This window comes from Oryctolagus cuniculus, chromosome 20, assembly GCF_964237555.1.
Source record: "Oryctolagus cuniculus chromosome 20, mOryCun1.1, whole genome shotgun sequence".
Classification (NCBI taxonomy): domain Eukaryota; kingdom Metazoa; phylum Chordata; class Mammalia; order Lagomorpha; family Leporidae; genus Oryctolagus; species Oryctolagus cuniculus.
The window spans coordinates 47,727,577-47,752,143 of record NC_091451.1 but is presented as its reverse complement, the minus strand read 5'-3'; the positions used below and the strand labels follow the sequence as shown (position 1 = coordinate 47,752,143).

Here is a 24,567-nt window from a genome sequence, read left to right as displayed (position 1 = left end):
ACCAGATTGGCTGCCTCGGCTATATAAGCGGCTGTACCTACTGAAACAAATGAGTCTGCGGGCTGCTCGCCTCTGGCATGCTTTCACCCAACTCCTGGGGTCCTGGTGGTGACCCCGCGCCTCTTGCCCCCACCACGCTCCTCCTCTCATAACAAAACCATAGCAACACTGAGCCACACACATATCAGAGAGGTTTGCTTCTATACCCATTGTAGGCCTGATGACACAGAACCTGTCGATCAGGATGAAGAAGCCAATTGTGTATCACTGTTATTTGAGACTGCAGAAGACTCAGAACAGTTCTAAACACGGCTCAGACAGACAGTTCCTTTTTATTCCTTTTGGATACAGGCTATTGATCATACATTTGATACGAGAATAGTCACTTCCAATTGGTGTGTATGCTGCTCACTTCTCAGTCAGTCTGCAGAAGCTCTGTAGTTATGCAGCATCATCTGAGAGTGTTTTCTTAGGTTGCTTGAATTTTGAATTCTGAAAGGGAAATCATGGCGAGAACAACATCAGGGAGATTTTGCCCTATGTTTCCTTTGGTAATTTTACAAGGACATTATATCTCACATCAGATCCTGGTTAATTCCATGCTTTTTATGTAAACATCCAGACCGTGCACCCCCTGCCAGTGCTATCACATTGGGGCCATGCTCAGCACTGATGCTGTGAGGACAAACCACATCCACCCCCAGCAGGCTGCTCCCAGCATTCCCTGTGGTCCTGTTCAGGGCACTGGAGACCTCAGCTTCCTCCATGAGGCCCTGACATTGAATCCACTCATGGCGTGGAGTTGTCACTGGATGCACTCCCCAGAGACGATGCCATTCCACGTCTCCCAGGCACCTGTGCATTTTATATGTTTGCCTTTATATTTCTTTTTAAATTTATAGATATGATATAAATTTTAAACTTTATCATTTTATTAATACCTTGTCTGTATGTATTTGTCCAAAACCACAGAGAGACTGAGACTGACAGTGATCTAACTCCTGGGTCACTTCCCAGATGGCTACAAAAGCTCCAGCTAGGTCAGGTGACAGCCAGGTGCTTGGAATTCTGTCCAGGTATCCACGTGTGAGTACTGGAACTTCACAATGGCCTCCCAGAGGGGCTTAGGCAGGAATCTGACACTGGAACCAAACTAGGACACAGCACTCAGCATCCTGACACGGGAGGCAGCAATCCCACAGGCTCACTCCAGTGCTGCACCTGTCACCACCTTATCATCACTGCTTTTAAAGAATTGATTTCTTCCCTTGGGATTCAGTTGTTTGTGGTCATTCAACATTAGGAAATAGGCTCCTAATGATATTTATAATTAATCTTTCCATTTTTTAAAAAAAATCTATTTTTTATTTGAAAGGCAGTGTTATAGCAAGAGAGGAAGAGACCAACAGATGGTGAGAGAAGCTCCCATCCACTAGTTCACTTCCTATATGGCAGCAAAGGTGGTGCTGGACAAGCCTAATGCAAAGAGCTGGGAACTTCCTAAAGTTTCCCACATGGCTTGAAGGGGACACACACTTGAGTCATCGTTGACAGAGTTCCCAGGTCTGCATCCCAGCAGGGAGCTGGATTTGAAGTGGAGCAAGCAGAATCTGAACCCATGCTCCTGAGTGATGCATGCATAGGGATGTCAGCATAACATGCAGGGCCACAACATTGGCCCCCATGGGTGTGATCTGAAAATACTTCCTCCCCATCGGTGATCATATCCTTGTTCTTCAATCTTTCTCTTTGTTACTCAAAATCTGTAGTCGGATCCATTATTCTTTGTCTATGTATCTTGGTTGCCTGTACTTTGGAGATTATCAAACTATCATTGCCCAAACCAATGGGAACTTGCTTTTGTCCTGTGTTTTCCTCTAGAACTTTACAGTATCGGGTCTTTCCTTTAAGAGTTTCATCCTGTTCACTCTCTTTGGGATACTGGTGTGAGATGACAGCATGATGAATTATTTTAGGTGCATTCAAGTTTCCCCGACACCATGAAATTCCGCATTCAGTTCCCTGAAACATTTCAGATGACCTCATTGCATGAACTCATGGGAAGCACAAGTGGACATTTGCATTCAAGGAATAATCTGTTTGGAAAGTGTGTGGTGTGGACTTACAGGTTCTTTTTCTGCTCCAGTGTGGTGGAATCCGTTGAATGCAGTGCTCTCAGGGTGAACAGAGGGGGACAGTCCAGGGCCGTGACTCCGGGGCCAGAGTCCCCATCCCTGGGATCTGGCTGCCAGGGGCTGCCACACACTGACCCACCTGGTGAGCTGAATCAGTGCTGCGTGATGAGCCAGCCCCAGACCATTTGACCAGCATCCCCGCTCCTCCCTCCCTGGCTCCCCCTGGCTGTCCTCATCAGTACTTCATCCTTTCCAAGAGAGAAAATAACTCCTCTTCTGTCAAGTTCATATTCGTCCAGGGCAAACCAAGTTCCTGCAGCCAGAAATGCCCAGTGCAGCGATCCCCTGTGTTTTACAGGATATTTTCTGCTAAACTGCAATTGATCTGCCATGAACAGTCTTACAGAAACTGCAGCCAGTCACTCACCTCATGCAGCAATGTGTGTTCTGAGTGACTCCCATCTAAATCCAGAGACACAAAAATTCCTACTAAATTAAAACAGTTGTCACATCTCTGCCTTTTCTGAGAGAAGATTGACAAACAGAAAGTGTTTCTATTTAGCTGGGGACAGTTTTCATGCATTCGCCTAGAGAATTCATTGACACAATCCACCATCTGACACAGTGAATTCTATTGTTATGTGAGAACACCTCATATCTACAGCACTAGAAAATGTGAAATTTAATTTGTCAGATATCTACAGTCACAAGAAATTACCCCACCAAGAGAATTCACTCAAATTATAACTGATAGAAACATATTCCATTTGTGTAAACACCATGACAGAGTCTCCCCCCAGGTGCTGAGGGGCTGTCAGTTGTACAAGATGCTGGGTCCCCAGGGTGACAAATGGCAGGACTGCACCATGGTGAGAAGAGGGTGGCCTTGTCTGGGCAAGCAGGACTGGGGTCTCTGATGGCTGTGTTTTCAAGGAGTTGGCAGGTGGGCCTTGGTGGTCCATGAACTAACATCTTGTGAAACCAGTTGGACACAGGGAGATTGGGGGGTAAAGTAAACAGCACAGAGAGAGGTTTCCATGGACGTGATCTGAGTGAAGACAGGGGCTCTTCTAAAATGACTCAGCTTCACACATGGGAGGGGAGGAATTCGAGAGGGCAGTGGTGGGGCAGTTATGCCAGCCGGGCACGACAGATAACCTCTCACGTGCCAATGAACTCACAGCCCTCGTGACTGCATTAGTACCAGGAATGATTGCAACACCACGTAATTTTCTTCTTAGAATAAAACCACAGACAGACGCAAGACAAGTCAACAGAAAATTGTCCCTTCAAAATAGATTTCATAAATGTTAAACTGACAAATAGTACCTGAATCCCTATGTGAGGTATAAGGAAAGGTGTTGATGTGGATTTATTTCATCAGGAATTCTAGAGTCAGACAAACTCACAAGTCCTTCCCTAGCAACACCACCATTCTTTGTGATCGAATGACAAATGCCTACTCCTGCAGGAACTGGAAAGAACACAATAAAGCTTCATAACTGTTGTCCCCGTGCTGTGCAGTAGATCTCTCCACGTGCCTCTCTGGTCACAGAAAAATTCTCTGTGCTTGCAGGAATGTGGTCCCTTTTCTTCTCTACTCCCAGACTCAGTATCTGCATTGTACTTCCTGCCTCTGTGAGCTCACAATTGTGGATTCCATATATAATTAAGATCATCAGGGCCGGTGCTGTGGTATAGTGCGTAAAGCCTCTGCCTTGAGTGCTGGCATCCCATAAGGACGCCAGTTGGAGTCCTGGCTGTTACACTTCCAATCCAGCTCTCTACTGTGGCCTGGGTAGGCAGTAGAAGATGGCTGACATCTTCAGCTCCCATAATCCATGGGAGACCCAGTGCAGGCAACTGGCTCCTAGATTCAGATCAGTGCAGCTCCGACCATTGTTACCATTTGGAGAGGGAGCCTGTGGATGGAGGACTTCTCTCTCTCTCTCTCTCTCAGTGCCTCTCCTTCTTTCTCTATGTATCTCTGACTAAAAAAGTGAAATAAATCTTTATAAAAATGAGGAAAATCACATGGTACAAAACCACATTTTTAAGAAAAAACTAAACAAAAATAATGAACCTTAAATGAATCCACTGGCAGTCTAAAAGTGGGCAGCAGGAATTAGGACACAATTGGCTAAGTCCCCACTAAGGACACCCACGTTCCCATCAGAGTGCTGCTTTAGCTCAGCCACACGGCTTCCCACCATTTGATGATAATGCATCATGGGAAACTGTACCTGATGCTACAAGCGAATGAGCTCCTACCACTGACGGAGGAAACACAGATCCAGTCTGTTGCTCTAGGATTCAGGAAGACCAACTCCTAGATGTTGTAGACATTTGTTATTGTGGAGCTGTCAGTCCAAAGGCAGAAACCTCCCATTGTCAACTCACTGTCCATCTCTACATTTCTGTATCTCTCATCCATTCTCTCTCTGTCACTGTTCCAATGTCATGAGAATAGTTAAAAATGAACCGAAGGTTACTTTAAAATGAAGGACATGATATTGATAACACTGGATATTAAGGGCACACACATATTAGAATGAAATGAAGTCATTGCCTTCAACTGTTAAAACAACAATGAAAAAATAAAATTTCATACACTCTGAATCCTATCATAGCCATCACCCTACACACCCAGGTCACCCACGTCTGCACTGGGCACTGTCCTGTCTGAGGCGTCTGACCCCATGCCTGCTATATTTGGGCAGCACATGCAAATAGGTCCTCCCTTTGCCCATGAAAACCAGCCCAGCCCTCACGCTGCAGCTCTGGCACAGGAGCTCCAGCCCCAGGACTCCCAGGTGTCCACTCAGTGATCGCACTCAACACAGACGATCACCATGGAGACTGGCCTGCGCTGGCTTCTCCTGGTCCCTGTGCTCAAAGGTAATGATGCAGAACGCGGGGCACTGAGTCTGGGAGAGGACGTGAGTGAGAGACACAGAGAGTGAGTGAGAGTGTCCTGACCATGTCGTCTGTGTTTGCAGGTGTCCAGTATCAGGAGCCGCTGAAGGAGTCCGGGGAGGCCTGGTCACGCCTGGAGGAAATCTGACACTCACCTGCACAGCCTCTGGATTCGACATCAGTAGCTACAACATGCAATGGGTCCGCCAGTCTCCAGGGAAGGGGCTGGAATACATCGGATACATTAGTTATGGTGGTAGCACATACTACGCGAGCTGGGTGAATGGTCGATTCACCATCTCCAAAACCTCGACCACGGTGGATCTGAAAATGACCAGTCTGACAGCCGCGGACACGGCCACCTATTTCTGTGCCAGAGACACAGTGAGGGGCCCTCAGGCTGAGCCAAGACACAAACCTCCCTGCAGGCGCGCGCGGCTCCACCAGGGGGCGCATAAGATCACTGAGCGCAGATTCTGGTCCTGCACAGGCGCAGAGGGAGATGAAGCCCTGGTTCCTGTCAGGGAATTGGGGTTTCCTCTCCTGTAATAGTTTTGAGGGAAGAATTCTACTTTTTGATTCTGTCCCTCCCAATTTCAATGACGGATTGAAAGTTTGATGTAAAAGGAAGAAGTCCTAAATGAACAATTTGGTTCATGGACAGCGACTGTGCTCACCAGGGTCAGAGATGTGGGAATATTGAGGACACTATTGAGTCTCTTCCAACCTGACTCCGGACAGCACCCTCAGGGCACTGAAAGCTTTTGACAGTTTCAGTTTTCCCTGTATAACCAGGGACAGCTGAGACAGGGTCGTAGATCTGTTAAACAGCAACTATTCCACTCATCCCTCTCCTGCCACAACCAGCAAGTGTGCACTGAACCAACCTTTGACTCTACATGTGGGTGATCCACACTCACTTTCTGCAGACTTTAACCCGACCTCTATTTCCCCTTTAATCCTGGAACAGTCTGTGGTCCCTGTGTGAACGTCACAGTACTCAGGAATGTACTTGCAGCTCAGCTGTGTCTCAGGCTGAGCTTCTGCAGGCACCTGGGAAGCCTACAGGGACTTCCTCATCCTCTAGGTCCTGGGACCCTCCTGGGGGGCTCCCTGCCTGATCTCAGGAGGGAAATGCACTGGAAATCAGTAGTCAAGGTAATCACTGAATGGAAAGTATTGGGTGTGCCCTTCTAGCTGATCTGGTTCTGCTCCAGTGCCATGGGACCCCTGCACCTGCTGTGGATCAGGGAGAGCAGAAAGTGGGACACACAGTGGCTGTGCACTTTGGGGCTGGAGTCCACATTATGGGGAGCTGTGTCTGTGGCTCCAGCATGACGCCCAGTGTCCTGAGGCTGGATCACAGCTGCAGGAAGAGCCAGTCCCAGAGAACATTTGTCCAGAGTCCCTGCTCTTCACTCCATGTCTACGCTGACTGGGGTCATCAATCCATTTGGAGTCTTTCATCTTTTTAGAGAGGGAGACATCCATGCTGCATATCACAGTGCTGGACGGAGCCCATTTACACACTTTCTGATAATTGTGCTGACAATGCACCCTGGAAGAGAGTAGATGATGGATCTGTTATGAGGCCCCATCACCAAGGTGGGAACACTGATGCAGTTCCATGCTCCTGGGTTCCAGCTGCCAAGGCTGAGTGCACTGCCTTCATTTATCATCTCCATAAAACATTGGCAAACACAACACCAGTATTCAGAGATCTGAATCTTCATGATTTCCTATTTTTGCCATTTCATATTCATAAATGTTTGATAAATAATATTTAATATAGACTTATGAGGTATAATGATATGTGTTGAATAAATGAGTGTATACTGGGTGGAATAATGAAGTCAGACTTACTGACATGTTTATCACAAAACCCATGTTTTTCATGGTAGACTGTCGTTTGTCTAATGTCTTCGAATTCTGCAGACACTATATTCTCTTAACTGCTGTTACCATGCTGCACAGTAGACCCCTCAACGTGTGGATCCTGTGGGACTGAAACTCTGACCTTGCTCTATCGTCTCCTCTGTTCCTCCCAAGCACAGACATTGGTCTTCACCATTGAATTTCTGGCTTGTTAGTTCATCCTTTTTATCCCATGTACGTAGCATCACATATTATTTGGCTTCTCGGCCTGGATACTTTAGCAGAGTGTACTTACCCTGACATATTATCCTTGGATATTATTCTCCAGGATCATCCATGTTATCCAAGATACCAGAATTTCTTCCTCTTTACTGCCTTATAAACTTCCTGTTAAAATATAACTCTGTCCATTTGTCCCATTATCCATTCCTTCTTAAAGGGAAATTTTCCTGGATTATATGTGTGAACTCTTGAGAATGATGCTGCTTTAATTGAACATGGGACTACAGAAGTTTTTGCCATAGTGACTGCAGAATGTTGTGCCATTAGGCATGATAACATTGTGAACATCATGGCAGTCTTCAGGCTAATTTTGTGAACATGGATGGGAGGGACCCCTTCCCCACACAACGTCAGATGAGACCAGGGCTGACTCTAGTAGCACTGTGCTCTGTGCTGAAGCTGGGGACCCAGGAGATCTACCGTGGTACCTCCAACAGCAGATTCCCCAGGAATGAACAAATCCCACTAGGCCTCACTCCCAGAGCTCCCATCTTTTCTCCCATGGTCTCCCTGGGAGCACACCTAAAACACAACGCCTTTGGGACACACTGAGCTGTGGTGGAATGAGAAGGCCATGCCTAGATGGCTGCTGGGAAGCAAGCATCAGTTACTCAGGCATGGCGTTAATGCCACCTGGCAATGGAGCCTGCCTGGTAACAGGGTGTGATTGGATGGCTTCAGATACTGCCTGGCAACAGGCTGTGATTGGTTAGGCATAAACTGCCCCTTGACCAGATTGGCTGCCTCAGCTGTATAAGCTGCTGTACCTACTGAAACAAATGAGTCTGCGGGCTGCTTGCCTCTGGCCTGCTTTCACCCAACTCCCAGGGTCTGTGTGGTGACTCCGCACCTATTTCCCCCACCAGAATGAATCCATAACAACACTGAGCCACACACAATCAGAGAGGTTTGCTTCTATACCCATTGTAGGCCTGATGACACAGAACCTGTCGATCAGGATGAACAAGCCAATTGTGTATCACAGTTATTTTGAGACTGCAGAAGACTCAGAACCAGTTCTAAACATGGCTCATACAGACTGTTCCTTTTTATTCCTTTTGGATACAGGCTATTGATCATACATTTGATACGAGAATATTCACTTCCAATCGGTGTGTAGGCTGCCCACTTCTCAGTCAGTCTGTAATGCAGAAGCTCTGTAGTTATGCAGCATCATCTGAAAATATTTTCTTAGGTCTCTTGAATTTTGAAGATCTGAAAGGGAAATCATGGCGAGAACAACATCAGGGAGATTTTGACCAATGTTTCCTTCAGTAGTTTTACAAGGACTTTGCATCTGCCATCAGAGTCTGGTTATTCCATACTTTTCATGTAAACATCCAGACCGTGTACCCCTTGTCAGTGCTGTTACATTGGGGCCATGCTCAGCACAGATGCTGTGAGGACAAACCACATTTACCCCCAGCTGGCTGCTCACAGCATTCCATGTGGTCCTGTTAGGGGCACTGGAGACCTCAGCTTCCTCCATGAGGCCCTGATATTGAATCCAATCATGGCGTGGAGTCACCACTGGATGTACTCCCCAGAGACGACGCCATTCCATGTCCCCCAGGCACCTGTGCATTGTATATGTTTGCCTTTATATTTCTTTTTAAATTTTGTAGATATGATATAAATTTTAAAATTTATCATTTTATTAATACCTTGTCTGTATGTATTTGTCCAAAACCACAGAGAGACTGAGACTGACAGTGATCTTCTAACTCCTGGGTCACTTCCCCAATGGCTACAAAAGCTTCAGCTAGGTCAGGTGACAGCCAGGTGCTTGGAATTCTGTCCAGGGCTCCCACGTGGGAATACTTGGAACTTCACAATGGCCTCCCAGAGTGTGCTTAGGCAGGAATCTGACACTGGAACCAAACTAGGAACAGCACTAAGCATCCTGACACGGGAGGCAGGAATCCCTCAGGCACACTCCAGTGCTGCTCCTGTCTCCACATATCATCACTGCATTTAAGGAATTGATTGCTTCCCTTGGGATTCAGTTGCTTGAGATCTTTCAACATTAGGAAATAGGCTCCTAATCATATGTATAATTAATCTTCAAGTTATTTTAAGTATCTATTTCATTTTAGCTGCCGCAGAAAGCCGGGGAGGTGATTAACCAGCCAATGATGATGGCTGTCAGGCAGCTCCATGATGAAGCTCGCAAATGGTCCAACAAGGGCAATGACATCATTGCAGCAGCCAAACGCATGGCTCTGCTGATGGCCAAGATGTCTCGGCTTGTGAGAGGAGGCAGTGGTACCAAGCGGGCACTCATTCAGTGTGCCAAGGACATCGCCAAGGCCTCGGATGAGGTGACTCGGTTGGCCAAGGAGGTTGCCAAGCAGTGCACAGATAAGCGGATTAGAACCAACCTCTTACAGGTGTGTGAACGAATCCCAACTATAAGCACCCAGCTCAAAATCCTGTCCACAGTGAAGGCTACCATGCTGGGCCGGACTCCCATCAGCGACAAGGAGTCTGAGCAGGCCACAGACATGCTGGTTCACAAAGCTCAGAGCCTCATGCAGTCTGTGAAGGAGACTGTGTGAGAAGCAGAAGCTGCTTCAGCCAAAAATCGAACAGAAGCTGGATTTATACTGCACTGGGTTAGAAAGACTCCCTGGTACCAGTAGGCACCTAAATGGACATGGTTGGCACAGAAACCCCTACTAAATAGAAGGAAAATGATCAAGGCCCAGGAGACACCCATAGGTGCTGGGGCTTGAATGCCACAACCTGGCCTGACATCAGAAAGGAATGGAGGCCTCTTCATATTAGAAACCATTTATACTCTTTTGTCATGGATGCTTTGAGATGTGTCTCCATAAAAAGCTTGTATTCTCAAAACACAGTTATATTCATGCACACTCTATCCCAGTAGGCATGGGTTTCTGGCCCATGGACTTCACCTAAGCTCAGAATCCAAGTGAACACTAGCCAGACACCTCTTCTGCCCTTATTCTTTAGGGGACATTTCCCTTTCTGTTTCCATTTTACTGGTCCTCATCCTCCCATCAGGCTCCCAAGACCCAGAGCCCAGGCAATTCAGTTAAGAAGGAAATCACTGTGCCTCCAAAAATGGTTTTGGGCTTTCCGTGTTGCTGCTGACCCTACAAAAAAATGTGAATGACAGTGTTATAGCAAGAGAGGAAGAGACCAACAGATGGAGGGAGAATTCCTTCCACTGGTTCACTTCGTGAATGGCTGCAAAGGCTGGGATGGCTTAGCATGAAGCCAGGAGCCTGGAACTTCCCCCAGTTTCCCGCAGGGTTGGAAGGGGACAAACACTTGGGTCATGGTAGACGGTGATCACCATTGCACTGCCTACCTCTGTGCATTCAAGCTTGTGGGCTGCATATATAACTAATGTCACATACTATGTGTCCACATCTACCTGGATCTTTTCTTTTAGTATGTATGCTCCAGGCTGACCCACGTTTCATAATGACAGAACAACCTCCTTCTTAATACTGAATAATACTCTATGTCCAAATGTGAAAGAATCCATTCACTGTTTTATGCACACTTGTTCTTTGTAAACTGAACTATTGGGAACAAAGCTGCAACCTGAACACAGGACTGGGGGTGAATTGTGACACAGTGACTTCTACCCAGTGCTTGACCTCAACTCAGAGTCATGATTACTAGACACAGGGAAGGGGGGGAGGGGGACACAGGGCAGCTGATACCAGGGCAGAAAGCTCCACCAAAGGCAGGAATGATTCTGCCTACACCACAGTGGGCTGACTCAGTTCACCACAAAACACAGCATGTTCCACAAATAACTAGAACTGAGGTCTCCAGGCCTCCCAACAGAGTGATGGAAAAGGAGGTGGAAATGTGAATGACAGTGAGTTGATCTGTGCCCATTTCTACCATGCAATTCCAATAGCACACAAACCCCACTACCATGTACAGTGTTCTGTGTTCAGGAACATTTTTAAACAGTTTAAATAATTTTTAAACTTTAAGGCAATGGAGGAATAAGGAAACAACATAGTTAACCTTAAAAAATGCACTTGCAGTCCTTTATCTGTTTAAAAGTGGTTGACAGGCATTAGGCCAAAATTGGCTAAGTCCCCACTAGGGACACCCGTGTTCCCATCAGAAAAATGACTGAGTCCAGCCTCACGGCTTCCCACACTTTCCCCTCATAATGCATCATGGGAAACTGTAGATGATGCTACAAGCAAAGGAGCCCCTACCACCAACGATGGAATTACAGACACGGTTTCTTGATCCAGGGTTCAGAAAGACTAACTCCTAGATGTCATAGGCATTTGGGATGTCTGGGCTGTCAACCCAAAGGCAGAAATCTCCCATTGTCACCTTTTCTGTCCATCTCTACATTTCTGTATCTCTCACCCCTTCTCTCTCTATCCTGTCCCAATATCTTTCATATAGATGAAAAGGAACTAATGGGTATTTAAATAAATGAGGGACATGATATTGCTAACACTGGATATGAAGGGTACACACATATTAAAATGAAACAAGGTATTTGCCTTCACCTTTTTAAAAATATGGTAACATAAAAATTCATATGATCTGAATCCAATCATAGCCATCACCCTACACACCCAGGTCACCTCATCTGCCCTGGGCCCTGTCCTGTCTGAGGCATCTGAACCCATGACTGCTATATAGAGGCAGCACATGCAGATAGGGCCTCCCTCTGCCCATGAAAACCAGCCCAGCCCTCACCCTGCAGCTCTGGCACAGGAGCTCCAGCCCCAGGACTCCCAGGTGTCCACTCAGTGATCGCACTCAACACAGACACTCACCATGGAGACTGGGCTGCGCTGGCTTCTCCTGGTCGCTGTGCTCAAAGGTAATGATGGGGAACGCGGGGCACTGAGTCTGGGAGAGGACATGAGTGTGAGACACAGAGAGTGAGAGTGTCCTGACCATGTCGTCTGTGTTTGCAGGTGTCCAGTGTCAGTCGGTGGAGGAGTCCGGCGGTCGCCTGGTAAAGCCTGACGAATCCCTGACACTCACCTGCACAGCCTCTGGATTCTCCCTCAGTAGCTACTACATGATCTGGGTCCGCCAGGCTCCAGGAAAGGGGCTGGAATACATCGGAATCATTAGTTATGGTGGTAGCACATACTACGCGAGCTGGGCGAAAGGCCGATTCACCATCTCCAAAACCTCGACCACGGTGACTCTGACAATCACCGATCTGCAACCTTCAGACACGGGCACCTATTTCTGTGCCAGAGACACAGTGAGGGGCCCTCAGGCTGAGCCCAGACACAAACCTCCCTGCAGGGGCGCGCGGCTCCACCAGGCGGCGCACAGAACGCACTAGCCCAGATTCTGGTCATGCGCAGGCGCAGAGGGAGATGAAGCCCTGGTTCCTGTCAGGGAATTGGGGTTTCCTCTCCTGTAACAGTTTTTAGGGAAGAATTCTACTTTTTGATTCTGTCCCTCCCAACTTCAATGACGGATTGAAAGTTTGATGTAAAAGAAGAGGTCCTAAATGAACAATTTGGTTCATGGACAGCGACTGTGCTCACCAGGGTCAGAGATGTGGGAATATTGAGGGCACTATTGAGTCTCTTCCAACCTGACTCAGGACAGCACCCTCAGGGCACTGAAAGCTTTGGACAGTTTCAGTTTTCCCTGTATAACGAGGGACAGCTGAAACAGGGCCGTTGATCTGTTAAACAGCAACTATTCCACTCATCCCTCTCCTGCCACAACCAGCAAGTGTGCACTGAACCAACCTTTGACTTTACATGTGGGTGATCCACACTCACTTTCTGCAGACTTTAACCCGACCTGCATTTCCCTTTAATCCTGGAACAGTCTGTGGTCCCTGTGTGAATGTCACAGCACTCAGGAATGTACTGCAGCTCAGCTGTATCTCAGGCTGGGCTTCTGCAGGCACCTGGAAAGCCTACAGGGACTTCCTCATCCTCTAGGTCCTGGGACCCTCCTGGGGGGCTTCCTGCCAGAACTCCGAGGGGAAATGCCCTGGACATCAGCAGTCAAGGTCATAGCAGATAGGAAAGTGTTGGGTGTGCACTTCCAGCTGATCTGGTTCTGCTCCAGTATCGTGGGACCCCTGCACCTGCTGTGGTTCAGCGAGAGCAGAAAGTGGGATACACAGTGGCTGTGCACTTTGGGGCTGGAGTCCACATCACGGGGAGCTGTGTCTGTGACTCCAGCATGATGCCCAGTGTCCTGAGGCTGGATCACAGCTGCAGGAAGAGTCAGTCCCAGAGACCATGTGTCCAGAGTCCCTGCTCTTCACTCCATGTCTATGCTGACTGGGGTCATCAATCCATTTGTCGTCTTTCATCTATTTAGAGAGGGAGACATCCAGGCTGCATATCAGAGTTCTGGACAGAGCACATTTACACTATTTCTATCCTTGGAAGTGAAAATGCATTCTGAAGACAGCAGATGATGGATCAGTTAGGAGTCCCCATGAAAAACGTGCGAACGCTATTGCAGTTCCCTGCTCCTGGGTTCCACGTGCCAGTCCTTGAATGAACTGGCATTTATTTATCATCTGCATAAAACATTGGCAAACACAACCCCAGTATTCAGAGAACTTAATCTGCAGTTGGCCATTTTTGTCATTTCCTTTTCATAAATGTTTGATAAATAATAACTGAACATAGACATGAGATAAATGATACGTGTTCAAAAATGACTGTATCAAATTGATGGAATTATGAAGTCATTCTTATTGACATGCTCATCACAAAATCCACATGTTCCCATGGTCGAATGTCAGTTTCCTGTGTTGGAATTCTGTAGACACAATATTCTCTTAACCTCTGTCACCATGCTGTACAGTAGATCCCTCAGTGTGTGGATCCTGTGGGACTGAAACTCTGACCTTGCTCCACCGTCTCCTCTGTTACCCCCACACTCAGACTTTGGTCTTCACAATTGTATTATGTCTCCGTGAGTTCATCCTTTTATCCCATGTAACTAGCATCACATATTATCTGTCTTCTTGGACTAGATGGTATACTGTACATTTACTGACACATTATCCTTAGGCATTATTCTCAGCATTATCCAAGTTATCCAAGACATCAGAATTTCTTCCTCTTTACTGCCTTATAAACTTCATGTTAAAATATAACTCTGTCCATCTGTCCATTATCCATCCTTCCTCAAGGCTAATTTCACTGGATTATATGTGTGACCTCTTGAGAATGACGCTGCTTTAATTGAACATGGGACTGCAGAGCTGTTTGCCATAGTGACTGTGGATCCTGTGGTCTCCTCCCTGGGATTTCATATTCCTTCTACCCAGGAATGGTGTTGGAGGATCCTGTGATAATTCTATTTCTCAGCTTCTGATGTTTTCCATGAAAGATTTCCTAATTTACCTGACTCCAGCATTTACCAGGTTATCTTCTCTCTCTTCCTGCACAACATGTGTCAGCTCTGGTATGTCTGGTGATACTCAGTCTAACAAAGGGATGGGGTATCTCATTGTTTCTCCAGCATGTACGTGCATGATGATCCCAGATAAAGCATTTTACATGTTTGCCTTTACATATGCTATTAAAAAATTACAGATATACTTTTACCTCTTTTAAAACTTGCATTTGTCCAAAAAGAAAAAGCAACAGAGACTGACAGACAGTGGTCTACTGAATCCTGGGTAACTTCCCAGATGCCATAAAAGAGGAGTTGGGTCAGACCATAGCCAGGTGCATGAATTCAGTCCAAGTCTCACACATGGGATTAACTCATATTCTCGCACTGCCTCTCAGAGTGCACATTGGCAGGAATCTGAAACTGGACCCAAACTAGGACCTAAACATAAGCATCCATACAGGAGCAGGAATCCCATGTGATACCTTCAAGGCCGCTCCTGTCACCACCTTGTCAGTCACTGCATTTGAATAATTGATTTCTTCCCTTGGGATTCAGTTGCTTGAGTTCATTCAACATTAGGAGATAGGCTCCTATTCATATGTACAGTTATCTTTCATTTCTTTTTTTTTTTTTTTTTTTTTTTTTTTTAACTTTTATTTAATGCATATAAATTTCCAAAGTACGACTTATGGATTACAATGGCTTTCCCCCCACTTTCATTTCTTTTAAATATCTATTTATTTTATTTGAAAGGCAGTGTTATGGCAACAGAGGAAGAGACCAACAGAGGGAGAGAGAAGCTTCCATCCACTGGTTTCCTTCCTGAATGGCTGCAAAGGCTGGGCAAGGGCAAGACTGTAGCCAGGAGCCTGGAACTTCCTCCAGTTTCCCACGAGGCTTGAAGGGGACACACACTTGAGTCATCGTTGACAGAGTTCCCTGGTCCATGAGCAGGGAGCTGGATTTGAAGTGCAGCAAGCAGGGTCTGAACCCATGCTGCTGAGTGATGCTGCATAGGGATGGCAGCTTAACCTGCGGGGCCAAATGTTGGACAACCCATGTGTGACCTGAAAATGCTTTCTCCCCATCTGTGGTTGTCTTTGGTTTTTCGATCACTCCCTTTGTTACACAGGAGCTCTGTAGTTGGGTCCATTATCTTTTGCCTACTTTTGCTTGGTTGCCTGTACATTGGAGATTATCAAAATACCATGGCCCAAACCAATGTCAGCTTGCTTTTGTCCAGTATTTTCTTCTAGAACTGTACTGTCTCGGCTCTTGCTTTTAAGGCATTCCTCAAGTTCACTCTGTTTCTGCATCTGGTGTGAGATGACATCATAATTGAATTATTTCAGGTGCATTCAAGTTTCCCCAAACCCAGGTAACGACAGGAAACCCATCCCCATCCTGTGATTTTGTCACCGTGCATTCTCAGAACTCACAGTCTCAGAACGTGTTCCTTTATTTCTAGGTTCTGTTCTGTCCCAGGGCTCTGGGTGTCTATCTTATCCCAGCACCAGGCTTGATTTAGCTCAGATGTGATGAAGCCTCCTGCTTTGCCATCACAAACCTTGATTTTCTTCATGTGAATTCTAGAATTTTCTTTCTTTTCCTGGAAAAAATGTCAGGCTATTTCACAGGAAATGCATTGAATCTGTGAATCACATTGTAGCTTGGCTATTTTAACAAGCTCATTCGTCAAATCCATGACTACGTCATTCCAATTTACAGGGAATCATCAAATTCCTTTTCACTTTTTAAATTATTATGTATTGCATAAGTATGAGTGAAGACCCCTATCTTACACCTTACATAAAACTCCACTCAACATGGATTAAAGATCTAAATCTATGGCCCTAAACCATCCAGTTATTAGAGAACGTTTGTGAAACCCTGCAAGACACTGGCACAGGTAAAGAGTTCTTGGAAAAGACCTGAGACATAGGCAGTCAAAGCCAAAATTAATAAATGGGATTAGATCAAATCGGGAAGTCTCTGTGTGGCAAAAAACACTCAGGCAAGTGAAGAGGCATCTGACAGCATGTGCGAAATTATTTGCAAGCTATGCAACGGATATGGATTAATAACCAGAATTTACAAAGAGATGAAGAAATTCCAAAAACAAAACAAACAACCCAGTTAAGAGATGGGCCAAGACTCAGACATTTTTCAAAAGAGGATGTCCAAATTACCAACAGATGTAGAAAAAATGTTCAGGATCACTAGCGGTCAGGGAAATGCAAATCAAAACCACAAGGAGGTTTCACTTCACCCCAGCTAGAATGGCTTCATACAGAAATCAACAAACATGAATTGCTGGCGAGAATGTGGGGGAAAAAGTACCCTAATCCACTGTTGGTGGGAATGCAAACTGGTAAAGCCACTATGGAAGACGCTATGGAGATATCTCAAAAATCTGAATATAGTCCTACCTTATATGACCCAGGAATCCCACCCCTGGGAACTTACCCAAGGGAAATGAATTCACTACACACAAGAGATACCTGTACCTCCATGTTATAGAAATTGTGGGATATGTGTGCTATCCAATATTACACAGTGGTAAAAAAAAAATGAAATCCAGTCATTTGCAACAGAATAGATGATTCTAGAAAAGATCATAGTTAGTGAAATAAGCCAGTCCCTAAGGGACAAATACCACATGTTCTTCCTGATAGGTGAGACCTAATAGAGCACCCAAAAGGAAATCTAGGGAAGTGATGGCTTGAGCTGCCCTTGTCTTGACTGTCGAGGAACAGTTTTTTGTTTATTTGGTTTTTTGTTTATTTTCCTTCTTACTATTTGTTGAACTCTACTTAACATAGAGTTAATCATATGTATATAAAGTCAATTGAAAAGAGATCTCAGTAAAAAAATAAGAATAGGAATAAGAGAGGGAGGAAGGAAGTTTGTAACTGTAAAGCTGTATAGTTCTGCATACTTTCCTACAGACTTACTTCTGAGGGTACAGTTTTAACACTTGTCACGGGGCTCCAAGTCCCATTAAGCTTAGTGGGAAAAATGCCATTGTAATTGTTAAAGTGATCATATTGAGTGTTAAGGTGAATATATAGGTAGGATTAAGTTTTAAAGTGATCATATAAATAGGGTCAAGTGCCTGGTAATAATAAGAGATAGAATTAAAAAGGAGAGAATGTTCCAACATGGGAAGCAGTCCACACAGCAGACTCAAAGAATGACAATCGCTTTAAGTAACACTCTGACCTCAGATGCACCACCTAAGTCTTCCTGGTCTGACTGAAAAGCCCATGAGAACATTTCAGCCAAGACACTGTGGCAAAAATATTCTACATGAAGGTTCTCTGTGAGTGAGACCTGTGGGGAAAGAAGTGGCCATCAAAGAAGGAAGTACTTTTCTCTCAAGGGAGGAGAGAACTTCCACTTTGCTTATGGCCTTGTCTAAATACTGAAAGAGATTGTAGATTCAAAAGGCTTTCATAGCCTAAGCAGCTCATGTCAAGAGCCTCGGGTGGTCACTGATGTCATACCTAAGAGTGTTAATTGTTAAATTAACAACAGGGGCACTGTGCACTTATTCCCCATGCACGACCTCTGTCCTCAATGAGTTGTATTATGAGAGTTAACTGTAAAACCAGTTCTCAGTGTGTGTGTGTGTGTGTGTGTGTGTGTATTGTTGAAATCTTCACTTAGTATAGAGTTGGCTTCTGTTTACAAACTAATTGAAAATGAATCTTAATGGAGCATGGGACTGGCAAGGGGAGAGGGAAGAGGAAGAGGGGTGGGAATGTAGGTGGGAGGGTGGGTATGGTGGGAGAAAATGTATTCCAAAAGTTGTACTTATGAAATTTGTATTCCTTAAAAATTTTTCAAATATTAAAAAGTAAAAAACAATAATATTCTTATGTGGGCATCATTCACCCGAATCCTAAATTGCCTCCAAGGTTTTTGAAGTGTTTTTGATGCTACAAATGTAATTTTTTAGAAAAGATTTTTTTATTTATTGAAAGTCAGAGTTACAGAGAGAGAGAAGAGACCCAGAGAAAGAGTTCTTCCACCTGCTGGTTCACTCCCCAGACGACAGTGACACCAGGAGCCAGGAGTTTCTTCAGGGTCTCCCACTTGGACACAGAGGCCCAAGCACTACGACCATGCTTTTCTGCTTTCCCAGGTGCATCAGCAAGAGACAGATTGGAAGACGAACACACAGCAGTATGGGATGCAGGCAACACAGGTGGAGGATTCACCTGCTACACCACAGTGACGTTTTCTGCATTTTCTGCACTTTTGTTCTCAATGTACAATGTACCACTGATTTTCACAAATGGCATGAGGTAGTGGAGTATATTTTTATCCACCATTTCCTGCACGTGCTGTCAGCCCTGTGTTGGCAGTTCGTTTCTGATAGCACTTTCCCCCAGTCACACATGCACTGTGCAGACTCATCCCCTTGCCCAGATGCAGTGGGAGGTGAATCGCTGGTTCCTTCAGGAAATTGGGGTTTGTGGTCCTGTAACCGTTTCCTACGTTCCGATCTGGATGGATGATTCTGTCCCTAACACCGATCACCAAGCAGAAGTTTTGGTATCACGGGAAGACATCACATGAAGAAAATGGAGTTGTTTTGAAGGAATGAATGACATCTCTGGGGCCCCAGCATCTGAGACCTGAGGGAGCTCTGGGCACCCGGGGAGGCTTTTCCAGCCCAAGTCACGGAAGAGCTCTCCGTGGAATTCTCTGATGACGTCATCGGGGACCCCGCTGAGAGCCCAGGGGCAGTGTGGAGCCGGTCAGGGGCTATGGATGCTGCAGTGTTGCACATCTATGCCCTCCCCTCCTGCACAGCTGGGCCCTGAGGGGTGAGCTGACCCCATGGTCCTGTTCCCTGGGGCTCCCGTGTCCATTCTCTACAGCTGTGCCCTCGTCTCCCTTTCACTTCTTCACCCTGAACTCACAGGTTGAGGTCCACGTGCTCCAAACCCCAGGTCAGGGATTAACCTGCAGCTCAGGGGTGGCTCAGGCTGTGGCTCCTAGAAATCCTGCTTGTTCTTCCTCACTCACGTCTCCTGGGATCCCCGGACCTGCTCTCATTTGCAAGCAGAGGTGGCCGTTGGTAGTGCAAGGGGTCAGACTCATGGAAAACACTGGGTGTGGAGAGGTCTTGTTCCCCACACTCTGCTGGCCTTGTCTCCATCTCAGGGAGACCAGCAGGTGGGACAGCCCAGTGACGTCTGCACTAGAGTCCAGGTGGTTCTGGACTGTGTCCCTGTGAGCCCACCAATGATCCAACCCTGGAGCTGCATCCCTGCTGCATGAAGGGCCTGCCCCAGAGACTGTGTGTCCAGAGACCCCGACTCCTTCCTCCAGGGACTGCCCGCACCTGTTCTCAGCCGTGCTCCTCCTCCTGTGGAAGCAAAATCATCCTTGCATCTCTCAACTCTGTCATCATCAGGAATGAACAAATTGTCTGCTCTTCACCAGGATAGCTGCATCAACCCCATGTGTTTACTAAATGTCTCCTGCAAAAATGCAATTGCTCTCTCGTGTAGGATTCCTACAGAACCTGAAGCAATTCTCTCAGCTGATGTAGAAATGACTAATTCAGAGTAGCTTCCTGTAAATCTGGAGACACAGGTAAGTGTTGGTTTAAGGTCGGAACAGAGCAGAGGCTGAGTGTGGTTCTTTGACAGTTTTATTCTGCCTGTTAGTACCATCATGCAGTACCCCAAGAGGAGGTGTATGGAGCAAAAAGGTTTATTGAGCTCACAGCTGTAGAGGCTGGAAGTCCAGGATCAGACAGTGAGAATGTTGTGCCATCAGGCATCCTAATATTGTGAACATCATACAGTGTTCAGGCATCTTAATATTGGGAACAGGGGTGGGAGGGACCCCATCCCCACACAGGACGTCAGAGGAGACCAGGGCTCACTCTAGCAGCACTGTGCTCTATGCAGAACCTGAGGACCCAGGAGATCTACTGTGATCTCCTCCATAGCAGATTCCCCAGAAATGAACAAATCCCACTAGGCCTCACTCACAGAGCTCCCCCACTTCTCCCACGGTCACCCTGGAATCACTCCAAAACACGCACACCTTTGAGGACACACTCTGCCACAGGCAGAGTAGGGAGGTTTCCTTCCACACGCATTGTAGGCCTGATGACACAGAACCTGTTGTTCAGGATGACGCCAGTTGTGTAAAACAGGTATTCTGAGACGTTAGAAGACTCAGGGCCAGTTTTAAACACAGCTCATACAGACAGTCCTTTTGTTCCTTTGGGATACAGGCTACTGATCATACATTCTGTATGAAAATAGTTACTTCCGTGTGTGTGTAGGCTGCTCACGTCTCATCGGTCCACTTGCAGTAGAGAAGCTCTGTAGTTTATGCAGCATCATCTGAAAAGGTTTTCTTACGTTGCCTGAACTCTGGAGATCTAAAAGGGAAATGATGGACAGGCCACTATCAGGGAGATTCTGCCCTATATTTCCTTCCAGTAGTTGTACAATGGACTTTGCATCTGATGTCAGATCCTGTTATTCCATGTTTTTCATGTAAACATCCAGACCGTGCACCCCCTGCCAGCGCTGTTACGTTGGGGCCATGCTCAGCACTGATGGTGTGAGGACAAACCACATCACCCCCACAGGCTGCTCCCAGCATTCCCTGTGGTCCTGTTCAGGGCACTGGAGACCTCAGCTTCCTCCATGAGGCCCTGACGTTGAATCCACTCATGGTGGGAGTCGTCACTGGGTGCACTCCCCAGAGACGATGTCATTCCACGTCTCCCAGGCACCTGTGCTAGTTTTACTCAGTGGTGGTCAGTGTGGGGTTTGCCGGGGACAAGGAGACCTGATCAGACCTCCTGACTCAGTGTCTAATGCAGGCACTGGGTCCCAGCAGTGTGGCCCTTCCACATGTCCTTACCCACCTGCAGAGGAAGAGCCCACCCCTCCACCAGGTCCTCTCTCTCTATGCTGCTGGACGCTGTCCATGAATGTCACTTCCCCACGTACCATGCTTCTCCTCCCCAGTCCTCAGCTTTGGGGGTGTAGCCATCCCCTGAAGATGCAGACTTCTGTGTCTCGGGGGATCAGTGCTGGCACAGTGTCTGGGGTGGACTCTGCTCACGAACATTTTCTACAGGATTTCACCAGGACATTGGTCATGATGGTTTCTTCCTGCAGGTGAATCACTTTCTTACAGTGGACACAGAGGAGCAGGGTCTGGGGTATTGAGGCTGAGGATGCTGTTCCTACAGAGCCGTGAGCAGAGCCAGCACTGCTTGGTGTGCGTGTGTGGTCGCTCCAACTGAGCAGCTGAAGGCTGCATGTTAGGTGGAACTTACCCTCCATACTTGATGCACGGAGCCTCCCATCATGCATGTGAGGACCTCACCACCCAGTGATCCCATTGAGAGGGGCTCTAGGGAGGGGACAAGGCCATGAAGATTCTGCCTGCATTGAAGGGAATATGAACCTTAGAGAGACCCTCCCATACATTTGTGGTTCCTGGGGCTGCAGGAACAGGAATCTGGTGTTGGGCGCTAGAGTCACATGTGAGAGCATTGCACTCCCTTGGGGGAGGTGCACATCTTAAACAATGCAACTTTCATTTTATTATTTACCTTATATCCATGAAATTTGATAACAGCATTAAGATTAATGTGTTGCACATTTGTGCAAAATACAATATACTTACTCTAATTTATTTCAGTTTTACTCTTATCAGATTTTCAGATATTTTGGTTAAAAACTAAGAAACCCTCATTCACCTGTGCCCTACAGGACCTGCAAACTCAGTGCCTTCAACTTCTGCCCCTGGAAACCTACATGATGCTCAGCGCTGAACTGGATGAAATCTGTTGTGAAGGAGCCCAAAGGGGCTCAGGACTTAATGTGACTGGAGGAGGTGGGCCAGGGCAGGGTGACACAGGGACAGTGGGCAGCACCGTGTGATGTGATATTTGCTCTTGGTGTAGTTGTGATGAGGAGTGAGAGAGGCACAGCTGAGTCGCACTCACCACACACTTTCAACATGTGGGGCTGCCTCTGTATCTATCACAGCTCAACAGCATTGGGAAGCAAATTGCCCAGCAGAGAAATTGTGAAGAACAGACAGACAGACATTGGCACGTGGAACACCACACTAAGATGCACCTGTGTGAAACCTGGTCCTTTGTTCATCTCTCTGTCAAAAACAGAATCGAGCAAAAGTGCTCCATGTTCATGAACTAACTGTTGTGAATGAGGTCACTGTAGTTGGAGATGGGACTGCAAATGTCTAGACATGGTGCCCTCAGATCGCTTGGACACATCCCTCAGACTTCATATTCCCTGTAAGCAACAGCAGGATTTTTTTTTTGACAGGCAGAGTGGACAGAGAGAGAGAGACAGAGAGAAAGGTTTTCCTTTGCCGTCGGTTCACCCTCCGCCACGGCAGGAGCCAGGTGCTTCTCCTGGTCTCCCATGGGGTGCAGGGCCCAAGCACTTGGGCATCCTCCACTGCCCTCCTGGGCCACAGCAGAGAGCTGGACTGGAAGAGGGGCAACCGGGAGAGAATCCGGCACCCCTACTGGGACTAGAACCTGGTGTGCCGGCGGCACAAGGCAGAAGATTAGCCTAGTGAGCCATGGTGCCAGCCAGCAACAGCAGGATTTGGCAATTTTTAAAAAAGGTAGAGACACACAGAGAGAGGTCTTCCATCCACTGGTTCTCTCCCCAGTTGGCCACAATGGCCGAAATTGTTCCGATCCAAAGGCAAGGACCAGGAGCTTCTTGGGGTCTCCCATGTAGATTCAGGGGCCCAAAGACTTGGGCCATCTTCTACTGCTTCCCAGGCCATAGCAGAGAGCTGGATGGGAAGAGGAGCAGCTAGGACTAGACCGGTGCTCATTTGAGATGCCGGCGCTTCAGGCCAGGGCTTTAACCCAATGTGCCACACACCAGCTAAAGTATGAGACTGGTGAACTTTTGGAGTGGGAGTTCACGGACTGGCACTTTTTGGTCCATAACTGATATTTCATTGGTGTTAATATCCAGCACACAGGTGTTTTGATGTGTACTCAATTCTTAACACACACACTAAAACCTAAAAAGCCATGAATTGCTTTTTTTAAAAAAGTTACTTCAATGACATTCGACTTCAAATTTGGAAGAAACACATTCATGTGCCAGTATCTTCAAAGACTGCTCTTACATAAATCCTACCCAGTCACAATTTAACATCATATACATGAAAAACTCACTATTTCAACCCTTCACAGCACATTAACAAATTCATTAGGAAAACTGGACAACCACAACCAATGACGGTACAGAGCGCACATCGCTCCTGGAGCTGTTAGGTGGAGTGGAAAGTCCTGTGTGAGGAACAGAGGTGTAGAGTGTGGAGGTGCCTCCTACCAGACTAGAGCCCCTGGACACAGCACAGCCTGTCTGTGATTCCTTCAGTAACTCTGCACGTGTTCAAGGGAGGTATCACTCATGCCAGTATCACATTTCTGTGCTTGTGCAGACACAACACAGGGGCAGGCACTGTTGTGCAGTGAGCTGAGCCCTTGTTGGGAGCCCACACCCTTGTTGGAGTGATGGCTCAAGAACCAGCCTCTCCACCTCAGGCCCTGTGTCCAGAGGGTAAAAACGTAAAGGTGGGGCTGGTGCTGGGACATAGTATGTTGCAGACCAAATCTGCAGTACTGGTGTCCCACATGTGCAACGGTTCAAGTCCCAGCTGCTCTACTTCCAATCCAGCTCTCTGCTACAGCCAGGGAAAGTGGTAGAAGACGGCCCAAGTCCTTGGTTCCTTGTACCCACATGGGGATCTGGAAGAAGCTGCTGGCTCCTGGCTTCCAAGCCGCTAAGCTCTAGCTGTTGTGACTAATTGGAAGTGATTGCTCTCTCTCTCTCTCTCTCTCTCTCTCTCTCTCTCTCTCTGCCTCTCCTTCTCTCTGTGTGTGTAACTTTGACTTTCACATAAATAAATAAATGTTCAAAATATAAGTTAAGGGCCCGAGCCAGGGCTT

The 24,567-nt window shown here is 46.8% G+C and overlaps 1 pseudogene and 1 gene segment (V, D, J or C); both read left to right on the top strand.

The window, feature by feature from the left end:
• The first annotated feature begins 5,243 nt into the window (after positions 1 to 5,243).
• On the top strand, positions 5,244 to 9,850 carry LOC138847236 (vinculin-like; annotated as a pseudogene).
• Positions 9,851 to 11,926: 2,076 nt separating this feature from the next.
• On the top strand, positions 11,927 to 12,528 carry LOC138847235 (Ig heavy chain V-A1 region BS-5-like). The segment is given in 2 exon segments: positions 11,927 to 12,048; positions 12,146 to 12,528. Coding segments are annotated over 2 exon segments (429 nt in total).
• Positions 12,529 to 24,567: the final 12,039 nt, after the last annotated feature.